This window comes from Armigeres subalbatus, chromosome 3, assembly GCF_024139115.2.
Source record: "Armigeres subalbatus isolate Guangzhou_Male chromosome 3, GZ_Asu_2, whole genome shotgun sequence".
Lineage (NCBI taxonomy): Eukaryota > Metazoa > Arthropoda > Insecta > Diptera > Culicidae > Armigeres > Armigeres subalbatus.
Window position 1 is genome coordinate 93,245,326 of NC_085141.1, and position 22,305 is coordinate 93,267,630.

A 22,305-nucleotide genomic window follows, 5' to 3' on the forward strand; every position below is an offset into this window, starting at 1 on the left:
TTAATTTAGTTTTATTTTATTTTAATTTAGTTTTATTTTAGTTTCAGTTAACTTTTAATTTAGTTTTAATTTAATTTTAATTAAGCTTTAATTTAGTTTTAATTTAGTTTTATTTAGTTTTAATTCAGTTTGAGTTTAGTTTTAGTTTAGTTTTGATTTTGTTTTAATTTACTTTTTAATTTACATTTGATTTATTTTTAATTTAGTTTTAATTTAGTTTTATTTTTGTTTTAATTGCGTTTTAGTTTAGTTTTTATTTAGTGCTTTAGAGGAAGTAATTAAGGAACTCCCAGATGAGTTTCTGGTGGAATTTCCAGAGAAACTCCAGGTTGAATTCCGAAATGAGATCTTGGCGGAATTCTTAAAAGAACTCTTGGAGGATTCTGAAATAAGTTTCTGGGAGATTTCTAAGAAAAACTCGTGGATGAACTCCTAGAGAAACTGCTGGAGGAATTCCCAAAAGAATTCCATGAGGTATTCTCAAAAGAATTCCTGGAATTCCCAGAACAACTTTCTTGATGAATTTCTTGAGGAACTCCTGGAGTAATTCCCAGATGGACTCTTGAAGACATTTTCTGAGTAACTATCGAAGGAGATTTTAGTGGAACTCCCAGATTCGTCAAATCGTCGTTTGCATCTTTGTTTACAAAAGCAGAAAGTCGTTTTAAAAATTTGGTATTCCTGTATAAATTCGCAGGGTAACTCCTGGAGGATTTTGCAGAAGAATTGCTGGAGAATTTCCCACAGATTCTGACGAATTCCTGGAAGAATTTCCAGAGTAACTCTTGAACCAATTCCCTGATGCAAATCCTAGAGAAGCTGCCAAAGGAATGCAGAGAGAAATACCTAGAGCAGTTCCAAGAGGAACTTCCAGGAAATCTGAAATAGGTTTTTGGTGGATTTCCCAGCGAAAGTCGTGGAGAAATTCCTAGGAACTACTGAAGAAATTTCTAGAGGAGCTCCTGGGGGAATTCCCAGAAGAACTTCTGGACAACTTCACAAATAAATTTCTAGAGAAACTCCTTGAAGAATTCCCGAATGAGTTTTTGGAATAAAATCTAGAAGAATTCCTGCGAATTCGTAGTTGAACTTCTGGTGGAATTGCCAAAGAAAGTTGTGGCGGAATCTTAAACATTTTCAGAATAACTCCTGGCGCAATTCCCAAAGCAACCACCTAGGCATTTTCTGGGGGATTTTTAAGAGAAACACATAGAATTCCCAGATTTTCACTTTAAAAAAAAAAATCTATATAAATTCCTAGAGGAACTCCTGGAGATATTCTAAAATGTATTCCTAGGGAATTCCTAAAGGAACTCCTAGAGGAATTACCAAAGTAACTCCTGAATAAATTCCCAAATGAGTTTTTAGAGGAACTGCTGGAAGATTTCCTGGAACGATTCCTAGAGGAATTGCTTAAGGAAGTAGCTCCTGGAGGAATTTTAATGACATTCCCTATTTATTGTTTTTGAATTAAAAGAGACTTAAAATCAAAATTCAATGAAGTCTAATATGATTTTATTGAGACAATTTTTTATTGACTAGGGGAACTCCTGGAGATATTCTAAAATGTATTCCTAGGGAATTCCTAAAGGAACTCCTAGAGGAATTACCAAAGTAACTCCTGAATAAATTCCCAAATGAGTTTTTAGAGGAACTGCTGGAAGATTTCCTGGAACGATTCCTAGAGGAATTGCTTAAGGAAGTAGCTCCTGGAGGAATTTTAATGACATTCCCTATTTATTGTTTTTGAATTAAAAGAGACTTAAAATCAAAATTCAATGAAGTCTAATATGATTTTATTGAGAGAATTTTTTATTGACTGAGTCAAATCACAACTCCAAGCGACTTGCTTTTGCATCGTCACGGCCTGTCCGCAATTGGACATCTTGTTACCGTGCATCTTCTTCATACGGTTCCTGCGTTACTTGCAAAGTTGGTTCCAAATTCAAAAACGAACACTGCATCGGGGTACATGGCCGCCAATTTGTCACGGATTGGAGTCTTCGGGACCGAAGCCAGTCCCAGAGGCACGACGTCGTAAATCAGCTGCTTGCGGCTCAGCTTTTCATAAACCGGCGAATATGGATCGTTGCTGCCGGAAATTTGGTGCACCTCTTTTTATAGACTGAAGGTAAGGAAAGCCTTCGCGAACGCACTTTTGTAAAACAATCAAACAGAACTTTAAAAATAATAATTGCACACAAAAAACGAACTATTCTTCATTTAATTCAGTTTTGTTTGCATCTAGCTGTCATTCGGTGCAAAAGTGTGCTTGTGTTGGTTAGTAATATATTTCGCGCCAATACATGCACTTTTTGCTCGTATGACAGTTGGATGTAAATAAACCAGCATGAAATCCCACCCGAAAATACCCTAACCACTGCCTAACCGCCTAAAGCGAAACATAGCTAACGTTCATCTAATGTTAGGGTAACGGGTTAGATTAAAATATGCATAAATCATAAACATACCTAACAAAAGTGTTGCAGATCTGTCTAATTTTAGTCTCATTTTACCCTAAAGTTAGTGAGAATGTTAGTGTAACTTTCTAACAGGTTACACTCATGTTAGGCTCAAGTTAGAGTCACCTTGTTTGCTGGGTTCTGATGATTTTTTCGCTGTAGTTTGTTTGGAGAAGACTTTAGATATGAACTGGGCCTTTTTTTGAGAAAAGCTTTAAAATGATTAATCCACCTAAAATTGAGATAAAAAATTTGCTTAACCATCGAAACCAGATATGAGCCTAGTTTCTTCAGGAATGTTGTAGCGGATGGTAGACCCCATACCTATGACTTATATATGTAGTACGAGATAGGGTAACGGTACCAATAGTGGAGGTATTAGTAGATCCACAAAAGAAAATATTTTTAAAAAATTGATAATTATGGAGAATTTACTGCTTTATTATCTTAGTCAATAGATAAACTAATTAATTTGCTAACAAAAATGAGATAGATGTCATTTAACATCAGCAATTACCAAATATTGCTTGCACCACTATGGGTACACTGTTCCTTTAGTGGCGGTAAAAAATAATTTTGGTTCCTGTAGTGGTGCTATCCATTGGTTTCTTATGAGACTCACCACTATTGGTACAGTTGCACCACTATAGGTGCTAGGGAGTCAATTTTGTTAAGGAAAATCATTGTTTTCAATAGTTTTTCAAGCGAAATTTTAAGGTAAATTGCATTTAACATGATATTTAAAGCACGTCGCATAAACTGAAACCATCGTAAAGTCTATAAATATGATAAATCTCATGAAAACCCCACTACCTCCACTATTGGTGCTACCTCCACTAAGGGTACGGTTACCCTATATGACATTTTCTGTGGAATGTCCCTGAAATCAGTTTTTTGAGCATAACTTTTTTTCTATGTTTCAGGCATTTTTACCACCTTCTACAAAGTTGTTTGGCTAACAAAAATACACGTTTTTGTAGAACTTTGCGAAGCTCTATCTCTTAAAATTGAAAAGTTATTTGAGAAAATGTATTTTTTCTAGGGGTGTTTTAGAATCGTGTAACTTGTTCCGGAGCAAAATGGCGCACACAACTTTTTAGTACACTGAAACTGCTGTATGTCTACACCCAACCGGCGGATGTTAGGTTTTCTAACAATTCTGTATAAGAATCTACCAAAACCTGTATAAGAACTGGGCATATGCGAAATTGTTAGATTCTTATACAAGTATTGTATAAGAATCTAACAATTTTGTAAGCTTTTCTAACAATATTTGTTTGAGAGCTTACATTTTTTGTATAAGAATCCAACAATTTCGCATATGCCCAGTTCTTATACAGGTTTTGGTAGATTCTTATACAGAATTGTTAGAAAATCTAACAATCGCCGGTTGGGTGTACTCTTATCTCGTGGTTGAACCTTGTGTTTACACGAAATTACACATGAGTTATATATATTTCAAATGTCCCACTTTTTGCTCTACGTGTACACTAAGTTTATGTAAACCCAGCAAACAAAATGTGAGTCGTGAGCCATTCGTTAGGCACTAGTGAGTGGCTGAAAATTGAAAAAAAAACAAACGTTTGATCGAAGCGTTTGAACCTTGTTGATATTGTTTTTATTATTTCTCCACCGATGCACCAGACGTTAGTATTTGCGAGAAAAAACATGTCGTCGCGTCGGTGAAATTGTTCTCTTTTTAAAATAAAGTTCTCTAGAACAATATATTATTCAAAAAGTCGCGAATTGTGTCGAAAAAGTATGTTCATACGCGAGTTCAATGGGTGCCGATAAAAATAATTAGCTCGGAATAGTCGGGTTCGTGGTCGCGACTTGCAAATCCGGACGTCGTCGTTGAAAAGTAGTTTTTACCAGTCTCGTTCCACTCGCGCTTCAGCTTCAAAGAACCAGCTAATCAGCCCACTTCAACACCCAGGAACGGTCAACTAAAATTTTAAAAAAATCGCTCCCATAACTTTCGATGGCTCCGCCTCAGATTTTATGCATATGCAAAGCGAGGTGCGCGTGCGGTGAGGTTTCAAACACCATCGCTTGTGGGTCTGCTGAGTACTGCTGACGATGGTTGGTGACTGTGTAGTGACTGTGACTGTTGTGTAGTGTACCATTAGAGCCAGCAAACATTATCTTTACGGGAATGCAACAATAGTATTAATACTATAGGATTTAAATAAAAATTAACCTTTGATAGGTGACCAATAGGCCAACAGTATATCACAGTATATTGCAACACGATGAACAGAGCTGATGTCTGTATGTGTGTATATTCGTGTGTATCTGAGTGTGTATAAACATTTTGAAGACCCATTTTTTTAGAATTTAGCAATGAACATTTTTCACAGAAAAATGCTTGGGTAGTATGAGTCTATTATTGATTCTCGAAGCAAGGTGGGGTGCGTTCTAGAAGAAAACATTGTTTTCAGATTGATCGCGATACTCGAAATATTTACTTCGTTTGTCAACAGAAAAAACTTGATATATCAATAGAAAACTTAAACAAAATACTGCAAGAAGGTAATGGAAAAGTTTTGAAAAACCAGAACACTACACACATCGGTAAAGATTCCTTTCTCATTTACTATAGTCCAACAATCCGCCACCGGTAATTTTTCACAAATTTTCAATAACAAATAATGAACTCAAATTCCTCTTGAAGGTTTTTGTGAAAAATTGTAATTATCTAATTTCCAAACAGTGTGTCTATAAAATGACTATACAAACACACTTACACACGAATATACACACATACCCAGGGCAGCAGGGACTTTGTCCAAGGGCTTGACGACCCCTCCCCATGGCCACTGCGAGTTAGACCGGGACCATCGTCCCTAACCCCTAATCCCAAGGCGTCAAGCGACCCGTGCCGAGGGGATGCATGGCCAGGGGGTGAAATAATAAGCTAGGCCTTTAACGGAGCCTGTGGGGTACCTGGGCACCCTCCACAGTAATTGTCCCTTACCGCGTCATGCTGGGCTCTGGCGTGGTGGACCTTTTTCCCGAGCAACTCGTGGGACCAAAATGGAAAACCAAGTCAATTCTTCAATTAGTGGTAGTAGTGTAGGCGACAACCCCTTCGCAAGAGGTGGGTTGTTCAGGTCTCCGCCTAGGAGGCCAGAGGCAATAGTCGGCAGCTCAGTGCGCAGCGCCAGCGTGGGTCACTCAACCTTCCTCTCGGCTATAAAAACGCCGGAAGGGGTTATTGACGGCCCATGGCTTATGAAGGCGATGAACCGCAAACGCGATGGGCTTTCGGGCTTCGAGGTGGCGACGGAACAGCTGGACGCCATCATCGACTTTGCGTCATCGAAGCATAATATCAGCAAGGACCTCAAGAGGAGCTTCGAAAGTCGATGCTGGACGCCAAGCTGGAGAGGGCGGTCGGGACGGCCAAGTGTAAACCCGTGAAATCGGTGGAGTCGAGGTCTACCCAGACTGAGGCCCAAGGATTCGCGGACTCGGGCAAGGTCGAGTCGACCAAAGGCGTGCCAGCAAAGACGGTGGTGCCAAAGTCTACCCAGACTGAGGCTCAAGTATTTGCGGGTACGTCGGGGGTGACTACTCCAACGGAGCAAACACAAAACAGGAGACAGTCTCCAGGGGATGAGCTCCTGGGGCCGCTCCAAAACGCGGAGGGTTACTACCCCGAACAAGGGTAGTGGGGCTGGGAAGATGAACCCCGGTCAGGTACCTCCAAAACCGGGGAGGAAGGACCTGGAAAGGTCCGTCCACTCAGGCAAGACGGTGGTAAGGGGTTACGGCAGGCTGAAAGTTCTCAGCCGCACCAGACCAGGGAAATAGAGGGGAATGACGCTTCCTGGACCCTGGTCAAGAACAAGAGGAAACCGAAGACGTCAAGGGCCGAAAAGAAGGCCCAGGCGAATGAGGGTAGCAAGAAGTCTAGGGTAGGCGCCAATCGCTCCAGGGGCGATGCCCTAGTCATCACGGCAGACGAGGCTAAGTACTCGGATGTTTTGAAGGCGATGAGGAGTGACGTCAAGCTCGGTGAACTCGGCGCCGACGTACGTCGAATAAGACGTACCCGGATGGGCGAGATGATACTCGAGCTGAAGCGGGGCGTCTCGCAAAAGGGCGCCGCCTACAAGAAGTTGGCGGAGGAGGTCCTAGGCGAGACGGTCAAGGTGAGGGCACTCACGACGGAGGTGAATCTAAGGGTTAAAGACCTGGACGAGATCACTGAAGTCGAAGAGCTCGTCACGGCACTGCGGCGACAGTGTGAAGTGGAGACGCCCACCGCAGCCGTTCGGCTACGGAAAGGTCCGGCAGGGACGCAGGTAGCATTGGTTCGGCTATCTGCAGCGGACGCCTCCAAGGTAGTCAAGTTAGGGAGCGTCAAGGTGGGATGGTCGGTATGCCCTGTGGGCATATACGAGCAACCCAAAGTTTGCTTCAAGTGCCTGGAACCGGGGCACAAGCAATGGGACTGCAAAGGCCCTGACAGAAGCAATCTCAGCCGACGCTGCGGATTGGAGGGACATAAGGCACAATGCTGCACGAACCCTCCCAATTGTTTGATTTGTTCCAGCAAAGCTGTGAACAGCAAGCACCCCATGGGGGGCTCGATGTGCCCGGCGTTTAATCGTGCTGCAAAATCAAAGTGCAGGTAAAGCAGCTGGCTTGCTCGGCTTCGCCCGAGTGTTTGGTGTGCGCAGGTTTAGAGGAAACGGCGGAACACGTGTTGTTCGTGTGCTCACGTTTTCGCGCAATGCGTGACCACATGCTTGCCACATGTGGTCTGGACACTACCCCGGACAACCTAGTTCGGAGGATGTGTAAAGACGAAGTTGGCTGGAACGCCGTTTTATCGGCTATCGCCCAAATCGTCTCGGAGCTACACAGAAGGTGGCGCGTGGACTCAAGGATGGCTAGTTCAGGCGCAAATAAGAGGTGGTCCAAGGGATCGGAGTCGGCTTCATGGGTCATACCGGTGGTCATGCTCTGTGGTCGAACTCGATCCTTTTATCGAACAAGTGGCCGCGCAAAGAACAACGGCGTCGGTCAACCGGGCGGGTTCCGAGCCCGAGGACGGAAAGGGGTCCTCGTCAAGGCTGGGGCAGGCGTAGGCCTCGCGTCGGCAAGTCCCTCTGTGTGCTGGCGAATAGGCCCTATCGCAGAAAGGTCAATTTGGGGTGCACGCGGCATCATCATTCTTGATACCAGTCGTGCAGAGGGAAGCAGGCGCGAAGTCGACCCTGCCCACCTTCCGAGGACATAGGGCGTGGTAAGGCCCCCTGGAAAGCCGGCAATGCGCTGGCACGATACCATGGTGTTCTTCTAAAAAAGCGAGTCACGATGTTCGATGCTGCAAGGACACGCAGCTAACCTCGAGGGTGCGTCATGCACTGGCCCCCCTTTGAAGCATTACTTTCTGGTTGTACCGAAAAGACGATGGGCTTGGCGGCAATGGAAACGGTTTAGCTGGTCGGGGATGCAGCCCTGCCTCCCTAATTGGAGGTGGCCCCTAACCCAGCACTTCCTGGTCTACCCAGGATGTCTGTTGAGCAGATTCCCCCTCCATTGTTTAGGAAGAAAAAAAAAAAACACACATACAGACATCAGCTCAATTCATAGTGTTGCAATATACTATGGGCCTATTGGCCACCTATCAAAGGTTAATTTTTATTGTGATCCTATAGCATTTACATAAAATTAGTGTACAAGTAGAGCAAAAAGTGGGACATTTGAAATTTATATAACTCACGTGTAATTTCGTGTAAACACAAGCTTCAACCGCGAAATAAGAGTAGACATACAGCACTTTCAGTGTACTAATCAGTTGTGTGCGCCATTTTGCGCCGGAACAAGTTACACGATTCTAAAACACCCCTAGAAAAAACACATTTTCTCAAATAACTTTTCAATTTCAAGAGATAGAGCTTCGCAATGTTCTACAAAAACGTGTATTTCTTTTAGCCAAACAACTTTGTAGAAAGTGGTAAAAATGCCTGAAACATAGAGAAAAAGTTATGCTCAAAAAACTGATTTCAGGGACCTTCCACAGAAAATGTCACATATCTCGTACTATATAAGTCATATGTATGAGGTCTCTTTGGCAAAGTGGCTTGAAATAACATCCGCTACAACTTTCCTAAAGATACTAGGCTCATATCTGGTTTCGATGGTTAAGCAACATTTTTATCTCACTTTTAGGTGGAGATTTTCACAAAAAAAAGGCCCTTTTCATATCTAACGTCTTCTCCAAACAAACTACAGCGAAAAAATCCACAGAAACGATGTTATTAAAAAGCGCACGAAATCGGCAAAAAGCAACACTGTGCGATGTTTAGAACCCCACAAAAATTTCATTTTAAAACGAAGAAGGTACCCGGGTACCCTGTCGGTATCATAAGGGTTAATCGAGGGATAAGCGCATGGTGTCGATGTGCTGGGAAATTTGCGATTTGTTAATCGGTTTTATCCTGATCTACAAGGGGTATGAAATTATTTTAGGTACTAGTTCCACGATTGATAAGATTGATATCATAAAAAATGATGAGACAACAACTTTCAAAAGCCACTACAATTTGATAACGACACCGATTTCGAAACGGATGAGCGTTTATGTAGAAATTTCATTTAATGTTATTTACGTGAGTTTCACGTGATTATATGCATTTGAGTGAATTTTTAGCAATTATAGTACACGAGATAGCACGACTTAAAGTCGCATGACTTATCCGTCTTTTAGCTCTAATCATTCACCAGCAGAGCGGGTGTATTTATAACCCCAGATAACTCTAATCAACATTGAACTTACTAAAAAACACCTGATATCCGCACGAATAGAGATGATTAGGTTCATCTACAGAAGCGGAAGCTATATAAGCATGCCACTCGTTCTACGCCTCTATTTGATTTCATTGATCGCTTTCGGAAGCACTGTTAAACATGATTGTGAGGTCAGTTGTTTTGCTGGCTGGCTTGCTAGCCGTCGCTAACGGATTGGTTCGTGAACTTTGGTTCGAGACTCGAGTTGACCACTTCAACCCGCGTAACCGCGATACCTACTCAATGCGGTACTACGTCAACGATGAGCATTCCTACGCAAGAGGACCTATTTTCATCATCGTCGGCTCAAACGGCCCCATCGATACCCGCTATCTGAGTTATGGTTTGTTCCACGATGTCGCCTACCTGGAGGGAGCATACCTGTTCGCAAATGAGCATCGATATTTCGGACACAGTTTACCAGTTGCGTGAGTATCTGAGTGTTAAGTTCTAATCGAAACGAATAAATCTATCCAGCTATTGTTTACAGTGATGCATCAACTGATAACTTGGACTTCTTGACCATCGATCAAGCGTTGGCTGATTTGGCTGAGTGGATCCATTACGTGAAATACGGAGTCGTTCGTAACCCTGATGCCAAGGTCATTTTGATGGGCTATGGCTATGGCGGAAGTTTGGCAACGTGGTTCCACCAGCAATTCCCACATCTCACCAACGGAGTCTGGGCTTCTAGTGGTACCATTGAAGCCGATTTAGACATCTCCGGTTACATGGAATCTCTTGGTGAGACAATCGGCGAGTTTGGCGGACGCGATTGCTATGGCACTATCTTCTCTGGATTCCGTGTTGCTCAGAATCTGATTACCTTGGATCGCGCGGATTTACTAACTGAAGAATTCCGTTTGTGCCAACAATTGGACACCGATAACGTATTGGACTCAACTGCCTTCCTGTTAGGAGTTCAGCGATCTATTGAATCCCAAATTTTGACCCTGCGCAACACTCATTCTACTGCTGAAATGTGCGACACTATCGATGATGAAGACGACGGCATCGATAACAGTTTGTTGTCCTTAACCAATTGGTTCGCACAGCAGCACCAGTACGATAACTGCGTCGATCTCAGCTTTGAAGCCTTCATGGCTCCCTATGTGGATACTGATTTCGATGACACAGATCTTCAGGAAGGACACCGTCAGCGTCTCTATCTGCAGTGTACCGGAACTGGATTCTTCGCAACAACCGATTCGTTCTATCAGCCCTTCGGAGATCAGATCGATACGGAGTTCTACGTGGAGGTTTGTCAGCATGCATTTGGAGAATGGATTGATGAAGAGCTTATTCGAGGCCAGGTTAACCGTACGAATGCACGTTTCGGTGGTAAGCAACCGGACATCACCGATGCTCATTTCACGCACGGAGATATTGACCCGATGCTAGTGACCGGAATCGTCGAACACTCTAACCAGGGAGCGGAAGCAACTGTGATTCCAAATGAGTTCCATGCTCCGGACCTGGAGTCGATAGATTACGTATATGACTCACCCGAATTAATTGCTGCTAAGGAAAAAACCCGCAACTTGATTGACTACTGGGTCTTCAAAGATTTTGATCCAATCAAGGCGCAAGTTTAGGAATTATGTTTAGTGTTAGAAGGATAGTATTATAAAAGCGGAATGCGTTATATTTGGTCACAGAAATAATAAACGCATAGAGGAAAATATCAACATTTTAAACATGCAGATCTTCACTATAAATGACATATCCAAATGCCGTATGATCGTTGACATCTACAAATACTCACATTTATCTTAAAAGACAGAAACACTGTCTTCGACCAGAGGCCGCACAGACTGAACACTTAACATTTAGCATGAGACAACGGGCAGGACATTCAGTGGAGAACTTTTCGCTTTACGAAAAGTTTCCTCCTTAATGGGGCAGGAATCGAACCCACACTCCACAGGACATGCGTCTAGACGATTGACGTTGCTAACTGTCATATAATCACTATTCCACCCTTCCTCGTAACGGAGAAGGTGGCGGCGTGGTCGGCAATGGAAGTTTTCATGCTTTTACAACTCTGACTTCTGATTGGATAGCTGTTCTATAAACAATAACTCTCCATAAGCATGTTGAAGTTAATAACAAGACAGCTTTCAGTATGCAATATACGAAATACTTCGTCACTAACGCAACGCTTCTGTTCAGTGCTTTGCTTGAAATCTAAACCTAAATCGTCCATCTCAGGACGACTAAAAACAAGCTCTAAAAATCGTTCAGGACTACTTATATACTCACTAATGAGTTTTTCACGTAAGAATAATTTTCTGACATTTTTTATTTCAATTATTCGCGTTCATGGTGAGGAAATGCGGCATTATTCATTCTTTCCTCACTTACACAAACGAAAATTTCCACAAGAATTAATTTAAAATATCTCCTTAGCTACATTTTTGAAATTTAAAAAGATTGAATTGATTTTTTTAAATTTATTACCAGACTAAGACCAGAGTGGCCTGTGTAATACATAAAAGTCTTCTCCATTCAGCTCGGTCCATGGCTGCACTTTGCCAACCACGCAGTCTGCAGAGGGTCCGCAAATCGTCCCCCACCTGATCGATCCACCTTGCCCGCTGTGCACCTTGCCTTCTTGTTCCCGTCAGATCGTTGTCGAGAACCATTTTCACCGGATTACTGTCCGAAATTCTGGCTACGTGCCCAGCCCACCGCAGACTTTCGATTTTCGCGGTGTGAACGATGAATGGTTCTCCCACCAGCTGATGCAACTCGTGGTTCATTCGCCTCCTCCACGTACCGTCCGCCATCTGCACCCCACCATAGATGGTACGCAGCACTTCCCTTTCGAAAACTCCCAGTGCACGTTGGTCCTCTACGAGCATCTCGTGTCCGTAGAGAACTACCGGTCTAATAAGCGTTTTGTAGATTGCCAGTTTGGTACGGCGGCGAACTCTATTCGATCGGAGCGTTTTGCGGAGTCCAAAGTGCGTACGATTTCCTGCCATGATGCGTTTCCGAATTTCTCTGCTGGTATCGTTATCAGCGGTCACCTGTGGGTCCAAGTACACGAATTCGTCAACCACCTCGATTTCGTCACTACCGATAGAAACTCGTGGAGGGTGGCTTCCATTGACCTCTCTTGAGCCTCTTCCTATCATGTACTGTGTCTTCGACGTGTTGATGGCTAGTTCAATCCGTTTAGCTTCGCTTCTCAGTCTGATGTAGGCTTCCTCCATCCTCTCAAAGTTACGTGCCATGATACCAATGTCGTCGGTGAAACCGAATAACTGGACGGACTTCGTGAAAATCGTACCACTCGTGTCAATCCCTGCCCTTCGTATTACTCCCTCCAAAGGGATGTTGAATAGCAAACACGAAAGACCATCACCTTACCGTAACCCTCTGCGCGTTTCGAAGGGACTCGAGAATGCCCCTGAAACTCGAACTACGCATATCACCTGTTCCATCGTCGCCTTGATCAACCGTATCAGCTTATCCGGAAATCCGTTTTCTTGCATTAGCTGCCATAGCTGTTCCCGATCGATTGTATCATATGCGGCTTTGAAGTCGAAAAATAGATGATGTGTGGGCACGTTGTATTCGCGGCATTTCTGCAATACCTGACGTACGGTGAACACCTGGTCTGTGGTAGAGCGTTCATCCATAAATCCCACCTGGTACTGCCCCACGAACTCTCTTGCAATTGGTGTTAGTCGGCGGCATAAAATTTGGGAGAGTACCTTGTAGGCGGCGTTCAGCAATGTGATTACGCGGTAGTTGCTACAATCCAGCTTATCGCCCTTTTTGTAGATGGGACACACGACACCTTCCATCCACTCCTGCGACAGAACCTCATCCTCCCAAACCTTGGTAATCACCCAGTGCTTCACCACCGTGTTTAAACAGCTCTCTTGGTAGTTGGTCAACTCCCGGGGCTTTATTGTTTTTCAGCCGGCCGATCCTGGTTTTCCTGGAGATTCGAAGCCGGAAGTCGCATGTCCTGCGCGCGTGCTCCTAGGTTTATTACCATACCGCCATCGTTGTCTGCCATATCGCCATTCTGGTGCTCTTCGTAGTGCTGCCGCCACCTTTGGACCACCTAACTCTCGTTTGTTAGAAGGTTCCCGTTTACGTCCTTGGTAACCTGGCTTAGAAACCTCGCAGTTAATAACTGTGGAAGTGCTTAATGAACACTAAGCTGCGAGGCGGCTCTGTCCCAGTGTAGATAAGAAGAAGATAAAGTTGGTAGAAGGTAGGCGCTCGATGCCCGCTTTGCCATACTTTATGTCCTGTCCAGCAGATTTCCTGCAGCGCTACGACGTCGAAGTTGCGGGGATGTAATTCATCGTAGATTATCCTGTTGCAAACTGCGAAGTCTTGCGACTTCGGTTCCATGTTCCAAGTTTCCAATCGTGATCCTTTATTCGTCGCCTACACGCAGAAAAAACTATTGTAAATACAATAATATTTCATGTAAAATCAAAAAGAATTTCAATTTGTTTTGGCGGTAATAAGAAATTCAATTTGTTTTGAAAATCAGACAAAAAATCATATTGTTGAAATTAAAAGATTTTATGTTTGAATTCAAAAGAGTATTTGATGGTGCGAATCTTCGCTTTAGTGGTGACGCGGTAACGTCCGGGTAATCAATTAGAATTATTGTTATTTTAAAAAGAAATTGTTTATTATTTCAATTTGCTTCATTATTGAAAATACAATCAGAATATTATTGTTTCAATTATCTTATTATTATTTTAATTTATCAAAATTTTATTAAAATAAATATAGTTATATTTGAAATTTGGCATTTTCTTTCATATTTCTTTTCGATTGAGAAACATTGAGCAATTATGTGTATTTTTCTATTAGCATACGTTTTTTCTTACATCTTATCTCGGCTGGTCATGTCGCGATGCTGAATTGTCGATCCGCTGATACATACATTGTACATTACACTTTGTATTGTCTGGCAGGCAAAATTAACCAAACGCCATTTAGATTTGATTGTGATAGATCTACTACAGTACGAATAATTAAACAGCCTAGGTGTCGACTCTCATGCACCTGCAACATTGATGCTTCCCAAAATCTTTAATGCTGCATATGCGACTGACGATAAGAGTGATGATTCTGCTTCCATCGCCAGAGTGCATCGGTTCACAGAACGAAAATGTGCATCTAACCAATGATTGCATTATCTTGTGATAGATGGCTACATCGGATGTTCTAAATTTGATTCCAGTAAGCTGTAAACGATAATAAAAAATGAACTAAATAAACTTTGTTAGCGTTAGTCGAAGTTCCAACTAAGAACGAGAGCCACTAAAATAAATTCCATTAATAGATAAATAATTGATTTACATATATGCACGACTATCTTTAATGTGTACTTACTATTGAAGTTATAGACAATACAAAAGATATTTTAGTTACTAGATAAAGATTGTCGCTTCGGTTCCCTTTGTTCTGCTGTCCGAAACATGTGTGGTACATACCTGTCAAATCGTATGGATTTTCCTTCTTTGACATTTAGCTCCCCTATCCTCGCCAGCAAAAGATGTTCCGGACAGCGACGACAGCGACAATCTTTATCTAGTAACTAAAATATCTTTTGACAATACTAATTGGGCAATAGTATGCATACTACGGAAGTTTACTTGTTGATGTTGATGCGCCGGTTTCCCCTTGAACCAGTTTGGAAAAGTTCCGGTTATTGCACAACACCAGAAAATAGACCAGCGTTTAGAATGCACGCAGTCTTTGCATCATTATATATACTGTAATAAATAAAAGAGAGAAATATTATATCTCTTGTTTTGAAGAATGATTAATTTGTGAGTATCCTGAAGAAATTATAGAATTTGCCTAAGCCAATATAAATAGATTATTCGTTCAGAATCATCGTTCACAGTACGGATGCGAAAACTTGATGATTGATAACCAATGGACTTACCTGTATATTTTATTGAGGAGCTAGCTTAATTTAATTTGTTGGATTAATCACTTAACTAAAAACACTTTACATATTTCGCGTTGGAAACAGCAGAGATGACAGATTGACAGGTGAAATGTTTTCTTTTTTGTAGGCGTTACTCTAAGTTAGATGTCGTTACACGTGGTTCATGCACAGGATGAGCATGAGTTACTACACGTAAAAATAAAAAGGATTTTATTTGGAATAAAGAGAAATCTTATTATTTCAACAATAATATTATTGTAAATTGCATTATTGAAATAAACATAATTTTATTTTGAAATAATAACAACTTACATTATAAAAACAATCAAAATAGACATGAAAACAAATATTTTTTGTCAATTAAATATAACAAACGTTATCATTGGTTCAATTTAAACAAATTTCTGTCCGTGTAGGTCGTTGCCGAATGTATCGAGTCGTATTATCTTCTATGTCGTTCGTAATAGTTGTTTTTAAAGGCGGCTAATTGGGCCTGCGCAAACCTCCTGTTTTGGAGGGCCATCGTGTCAGGGCTGTTTAGCGTCCCACCTAACACCAGGACTTGGGCTTGTGCGCTTTGAGCGGCACACGGTCGCTTTGGCGGAGCCTATTTGCGGATACATGCAGCTTTTTATATAGGTTTAACAGGGCCCATTGTCAAACCCCACCACATCCTAGACAGGCGCCACAACCAAGCCCTTGGACATAGTCCCTGCTGCCCCTAATTGTTGATACTAACAGATACTTTTGTGGTAGCGGACTTGGCACGAGAAACATTCTTTCGCATAATGTCGGCCGATGGCCGATACTAAGATTTTGAGTTTTTGACGTAAACTACGTCTAAGGGGAAGATTCAGATACAGGGTGTAAAACCGAAATTTCCAAATTCGAGACCGTCACGAAATTAGGATAGATTTCAAACGCTAATAGCGTCTTTATCTTTCGATGGATTTTCGATATTTGCTTATCAATAGATTCGGAAACTTTCCAGCAATTTGCCAATTCTATTGATATATGATTGATTATCAACGTTAAACTATTGAAAATGTTATTTCTTTCCAAAACGGGTGAAAAAATCAATTCCGTTCATAAATCCCCAAAACGGACATCAGATTGCAGTAAGGCACGGGCCTTTTGATCCAATGCTTCGTTTTCCCTGTGTATAAAAAGCCCCATGTTTCGCGCGTCATTTTCATTCTGGATGTCACGGAGAACGGACCAGCGCGGTTCCAGCGATAACGCCTGTGGTTTGGTCTGTTGTGGTGAAAACTCATGGACGATTCAAATCAAGCCCAACTCAGCACCTAAAAACTCATGGATGAGTTGAATCATCGTATGTTTTCTGTATGTATGTAGAATCACGAGCGCGCGTCAAACGGAGAAGCTGCAAAAATGTTTTCGCATGGATGACTATTAGACTGGCCCAGCTTAGGGCCCATTCACAAATTACATAACGCTTTAGGGGGTGGGAGGGTGACTGTCCGAACGTTACGGCCCATACACATTTTAGAAACCTTCCATACAAAACACGTTACGAGGGGGTGGGTGGGGGTTGAAAATGGTCTATTTTAGCGTTATGTAATTTGTGAATGAACTCTTAGTATGGGAAGAAAAAAATGTTGTCGAATTCCACGGGGCACCCCCTAGGAGTGTGTCTTTTGGTGAGAAAATCAATATCTGAAAATTTTCCGTTGGGTACTTTTTTAAAATGGGAGTAAAGGCAAACTACTTCGACCCTACTTACTCAATTTTGGCTTTCCGTGCGGATGTTCGAGGTTGGGTGAATTAAACTCACTATTGGGTAGTTTATTTTTTCCGTGTAGGTGATTACATTCACTAGCACGCGATGAACATCACTTCAAAAAGCCATTTCATAGAAAGCTCAAATGACAGGAGACCAAATACTAATATTTACATTTTACAAGGAACATTTGCGAAAATGAAATGAAATGATGATGATGATGACGAAATGATGATGGTTTACATGCAAATTTACCAAAACAAATAAGACCGAGCCGTCCACTCAAAATTTCGATCAGCTGTTCGAATCTGTCTCATAAAATGGCTTAATGGCTTCATGCCAACAGAAACAAACGGCCCTTTTTCAGGGCCACCAAATATTCCGTGTATAGTAGAAAATCGAAAATTTGTTTTCAATAAAATGAAATATCTGCAGTTATCAGACGTCGCAACTCATTTCTGATTAGTGCGCATGATAGTACATCCATGCGTGCATGATGCGCACTACTAATGAAATATTTCAAATTGTCGCGTCTCGCGTCGCAGCGCGAGTGCTCAATCGCGCGGTCCGGTTTGGTGCCGGCCCGACAATATTTTGGTAGAAGAAAGATTGTGTTGTGATATTGCCGATTTCACCAATTTGAAGAGTTATGTGTAGATTGTGATTTGCTCGCTTCTTTTTCTCACACCCACTCTCATTTCGGGTTGATCGATTTTTGTTACTGAAATTTACCCAATTATAACCCATTACTCGTTAGTCATATGTAAGCGTGTACACTAAATCGATTCCCGCCATGATTTGACGTCTAAATATTTGTTTTCAGATTGAGCACTCACACACAAATATTATAGGGACCATCCAGAAACCACGTGGTCATATTTTTGAAGATTTTCAACCCCCCCTCCCCCCATGTGGCTTATCGTGCACTCTTAGATAGGATAATCTAAAAGTCGGTTAAAAATACCGATAATCGAACTAAAGTGCACATACCTAAATTGTCGGTAATCATCGATTACCTAAAGTTAGGTAAAGGTGGTAAACAAGAACTGTCGGTAAAAAATACCGATTTTCGGTCGTTACTTTTTACCAAAAAATAGGTTTTTGATGTTTGTTTTGGTAGCGCAAAAACGTTTAAAATTACCTACAAATAGGTTTTTATTTAGTGTTTGCATTTTAGAAAAACAAAAAAATTCAAATCGTCATGTTTTTATTTACAAAGATGAATATGGGAGCTTGGAATGCATGATGAATAAATTACCGCTTTTGATTAACCTACCGATGCAGGAATACCTTATGTGAATACCTAGCGGCCTGCCTAACGGTTCCTAATCTTATCAATAAATATATTTGTCGGTCTTCAAGTATTTTCCTATTACGGGAGGACCAGTACAGGACCATCTTCGGTAATGTTCAAGAAAACGATGTGTGGCGACGTAGAATTCCAGGCAGAAAAAGTACAAGTGGCGAGCATAATGCGGCGCAACCGCGGCTGGAGGGTTGTCTCTGCGAAGCGAATTTTGTTGATTCATTTTTATCTGTATAGAAGTAAAGTTTACTTAGTCAACTAAATAGATAATTGGAAAACTTGCACTGCTAAGCAGACCTTACTAAGGGTGACATGTTTAAGTCCTGATTCCTGATTCATACTGGAAGTTTTCCGGTTGGAAATTTTCATTACTTCCCAGAGTACTGATTTGGCGCCCCTAAAGATCCGGGAGGAATGGAATCCTTTTTCCGGAATCCTGAAAAAAAAACAAAAGTTTATATATTTTGTTATTAAAGTTCATATTTGCGAGGAAATCTGTTCTTATTGATCGACCACTTACCATCGGTTTTCAGAAGAATTATGCGGCAGGAACAGGAAGCTCCGGAACGGCAAAACAGGCACAGCAGTTTTCCGGTTGACAATTTTCATTACTTTTCAGAGTTCTGATTTGCCGCTCTAAAGTTCCGGGAGGAATGGGACATCGGCTCTTATTAATTGACCACTTACCATCAGTTTTCCGAAGAATTTTGCGGCAGGAACAGGAGGTTCCGGAACGGCAGAACAGGCACAGCAGAAATATTATTTTTACAAAGTCAACAAAAATCTAATTTTAGGTAAAAAATAACGTCCTCGTCTAAAACGTCAAATACTTAAAAGTAAGTAAAAATGAACGAGAATTATCGCTAATTTTTACCGATATTTCTAGTAAACATTCAGTACCTAATTTTAGGTAAAATGAAAACCTAATTTTAGGTAATCTTATCTAAGCGTGTGGTCATTTGGCAGACCCCCCCTCCCCCCCCCCCTATGACCACGTGGTTTTTTTCAAGTACAAAAATTAAAAAAAAACCTAAGTAACTAAAACATATGGTTAAACCGATCAATTTTGAAGATGCCCAATTTCAATTGATTCAAAATTAAACTAAACTCAGCATTAAAATTATAAATTTTCATGAAGTCGAAAATTTTGATTATGTTATCATGTTGTAATGTGTATCAGGTATTAGGATATCTAGAACTCGCACACCTTCAATGCATCAGGAGGATACAAAAAATGTGGACTCGCGAATATCTTATAAAAATTTCGAGAAAAATTTATAATGGTTTAGAAATTTTCCAAAATATCCCTATATTTTAATTTTTTTTTTATTTTTTTATTAGTGTCTTTTTAAAAACTATAAAGTTCATCACTGAATATCCCTATAGATTCCTTAGAGTATTTGGGACCTTCCATAGCTCTGGAGCTACTGGAAATTCTTAAGATATTAACCTCAGCGAAGCATCTGAACTGAACTCCTACAACGAAAAGTTTATCAGAGAATCACAAAGTTAATATATAATCTTAGAGATGCAAATAAAACCTCCTACTGTTGTTTCTTTTGAGTAGCATTCCTGTAGAAATTTCAGTGTTGTTTTCAGAATCATCAATATTAGAAATAAATAATTATAATTTTTTTTAATTGTTTATTGCTAATATTAATTTATTCATGAAAATTTTGTATTTTCTCGTTGAACATTTTGATTCGTTTATGGAAAATTCTTATTTCATACTTGCAATTTTTGCTTTTACAAGTGCTGATTTATTATTGTTGTGTGTATTATTGTTCTTTATTGGCAATTTCCTATTTTATTATGGAAAATTTATATTTTTTCTCTACTAAAGAGATTTTCAATCCAGTGCTGGCTCATCTCTCAAAATTTCTAATTCTTTATTGAAATTTTATTTTGATGTCGACTCGTGGAAGCCAATGATGCCATATTAAAAATATTTTCTCGGTCACTCTGATGGTACTTTGGAATAATTTTCCAAGGAACTTCTATGCCGCATCTCGAATATGCTTCAGTCAATGGTCCTTTCATAAGCGACTCATAGAGGAATGGATGTATTATAGACCAATTATTATTTTGGAGTTCGGATCATTCGATTTATCCAATTAACCAACTTATGAATGATGTATGATATAATATCCCAGTTGGTTCATTGGGTTAATATGACTTCAATTATTATTTATACAAGCTACTACAGACTTTTTAGGTTATACAAAACATCCTGGAAGTCGTAATGTTTGAACTACTCAAGTCCGTGAACCTAGTGCTTCTAAGGCCCTACAAAAACAGTTTGCGAACAAACCTCATAGTCATTGTGCAACTTGCTGTTGACTCAAGATAATTTTGGGTACCTTGTCTCTTGGATCTCATGTTAATGGAAATTAGGATCATATGCTTATTTCATCGGATTGGGTATATACCGATGATGAGAACATTGCAAATGTCTTGATTGATCTGGTAGATTCGTGGGCTGAACTTGATTGCATTTTGAAGTACCTTGAGCATCTCGTATTCCTGAATATTAATCACTGGCTTAACGTTCAGGATGACCCATCTTATCTGATCACCCATCTGTTTAGAATGATTCAAACATTTAAACTTTATTTAGACGCTGTTAGAATCGAAATCTTCCCAAGGTTTCGGATATCTGAGTTTTCATGGTCAGTCAAATATGAGCTCCCATATTTTTTCTGTAAAGCGAATATCTAGATGAACAATTTTACTGAACAAAATGGTGGCCTAGCTCTCTTTTGTGAAAAAACGCTGGGCATCGTTCCTGAAAGGCTTGAGATTTGTTTTGGAATTCAATTTCAATCGTTATTATAACACTATTTTTCAACCTAGATTATTTTAGGAATTGGAGAGTTTTTTTCTGGAACACTGCCACTTTTTTCATATCGCAGGAATCTCCTTAGTTCTAAGACCCTTTTATGAATTTAAAAAGCATTTTATTTAGAATTTCATGTTGACTTTTTAAATGCAAGCTTCTCTATGTCATAACCTTTTTCATGCGCACTATTAGAATTTTGTGCAATCAGAACATTTAGGTGCATTATTAATTTTTTCGATCAATTCTAGAGTGCTTTGAAAATAGATCGTATGTGCAAAAGAGAGTCTCTCTTTGGATCTATTCTCTTTCGATTATTACGAAACTATACAAAAGTTTACTTCGAATTTCTTGGCCGATATCCAAAGACAATAGCTTTGTCTATCTTGCTGAAGTGGAAATGTAGCAAAACATGCAAAACTATATTAGCGAAAGAGGGCGTGATCAAAGAGCATTTCTCGTTTGCACATACGACCTATTTTCAAAGCAATCTAGAATTATGATAATTATTCAATATCATAAAAACTATAGTATACGCCTTTGCTCGCAAGACTAACTGGAGACTGAACATTTTGAAGTGCACTCCTTAAAATGTTCGAAAAACTTCTTATGTAAATGAAGGAGAATTTCTGGTGAAGATTCGAAAGAACTTGTCGAAGAAATTCATTAGAATGTTTTCCACCGAAAATTATATGTAGGGGAACAGACGGCTTTGGCAGGTTTTGTTCTATTATTGGCAGGGGGGTTTTTGTCGACCGAATTTTATGAAATTTGGCCAAAATATTCTTTGATATGCAAAGAATGTTTGGGCCAAATTTGAGCATAATCAGTCATAAGAAACCCCCTGCCAATAATAGAACAAAACCTGCCAAAGCCGTCATTACCCCTATTTCCCACGGGACTGTTTTTAATTTTCAGACAGAATTCACATGGAATTTTTTCGGAGTTTCGGAGTCGGAATTGACACTGGAGTTCTTTTGTTTTTTTTTTCATTATCAATTTGTAGCAATATTTCCAAGCAAAACTTTTCAGAGAGAATTGTTCAAAAAAAAATCTGAATGCCAGCATTTTATCAGGATTGTATGAAGTAATGTCAAAGTTTTTACAGGAAATTTCTTTACTTGAATTTTCCTGAATATCCACAAGAAATTCTTTTGAATTTTTCTTCTTAAGATTTTTTCTTGGATTATTGTAAAAACATGAACATTTTTCAAA

At 40.4% G+C, this 22,305-nt stretch overlaps 2 protein-coding genes and 1 long non-coding RNA gene across 3 annotated transcripts; 1 reads left to right on the forward strand and 2 right to left on the reverse strand.

Moving 5' to 3' along the window:
* The first annotated feature begins 9,345 nt into the window (after positions 1-9,345).
* LOC134220807 (putative serine protease K12H4.7) lies at positions 9,346-10,963 on the forward strand. Its single transcript, XM_062699902.1, has 2 exons — positions 9,346-9,694; positions 9,757-10,963. The coding sequence occupies exons 1-2, from the start codon at positions 9,387-9,389 to the stop codon at positions 10,859-10,861; spliced, it is 1,413 nt and encodes a 470-aa protein (XP_062555886.1). The 5' UTR covers positions 9,346-9,386; the 3' UTR covers positions 10,862-10,963.
* Positions 10,964-14,096: 3,133 nt separating this feature from the next.
* Positions 14,097-15,331, reverse strand: LOC134220980 (uncharacterized). Its single transcript, XR_009982151.1, has 3 exons — positions 15,202-15,331; positions 14,906-15,025; positions 14,097-14,494 (listed from the first exon to the last, which is right to left on the reverse strand). It is a non-coding gene; the product is annotated as an uncharacterized LOC134220980 (long non-coding RNA).
* Positions 15,332-18,215: 2,884 nt separating this feature from the next.
* Positions 18,216-19,081, reverse strand: LOC134226749 (uncharacterized). Its single transcript, XM_062707717.1, has 3 exons — positions 18,775-19,081; positions 18,552-18,690; positions 18,216-18,483 (listed from the first exon to the last, which is right to left on the reverse strand). The coding sequence occupies exons 1-3, from the start codon at positions 18,861-18,863 to the stop codon at positions 18,283-18,285; spliced, it is 429 nt and encodes a 142-aa protein (XP_062563701.1). The 5' UTR covers positions 18,864-19,081; the 3' UTR covers positions 18,216-18,282.
* Between the last annotated feature and the right edge of the window lie 3,224 nt (positions 19,082-22,305).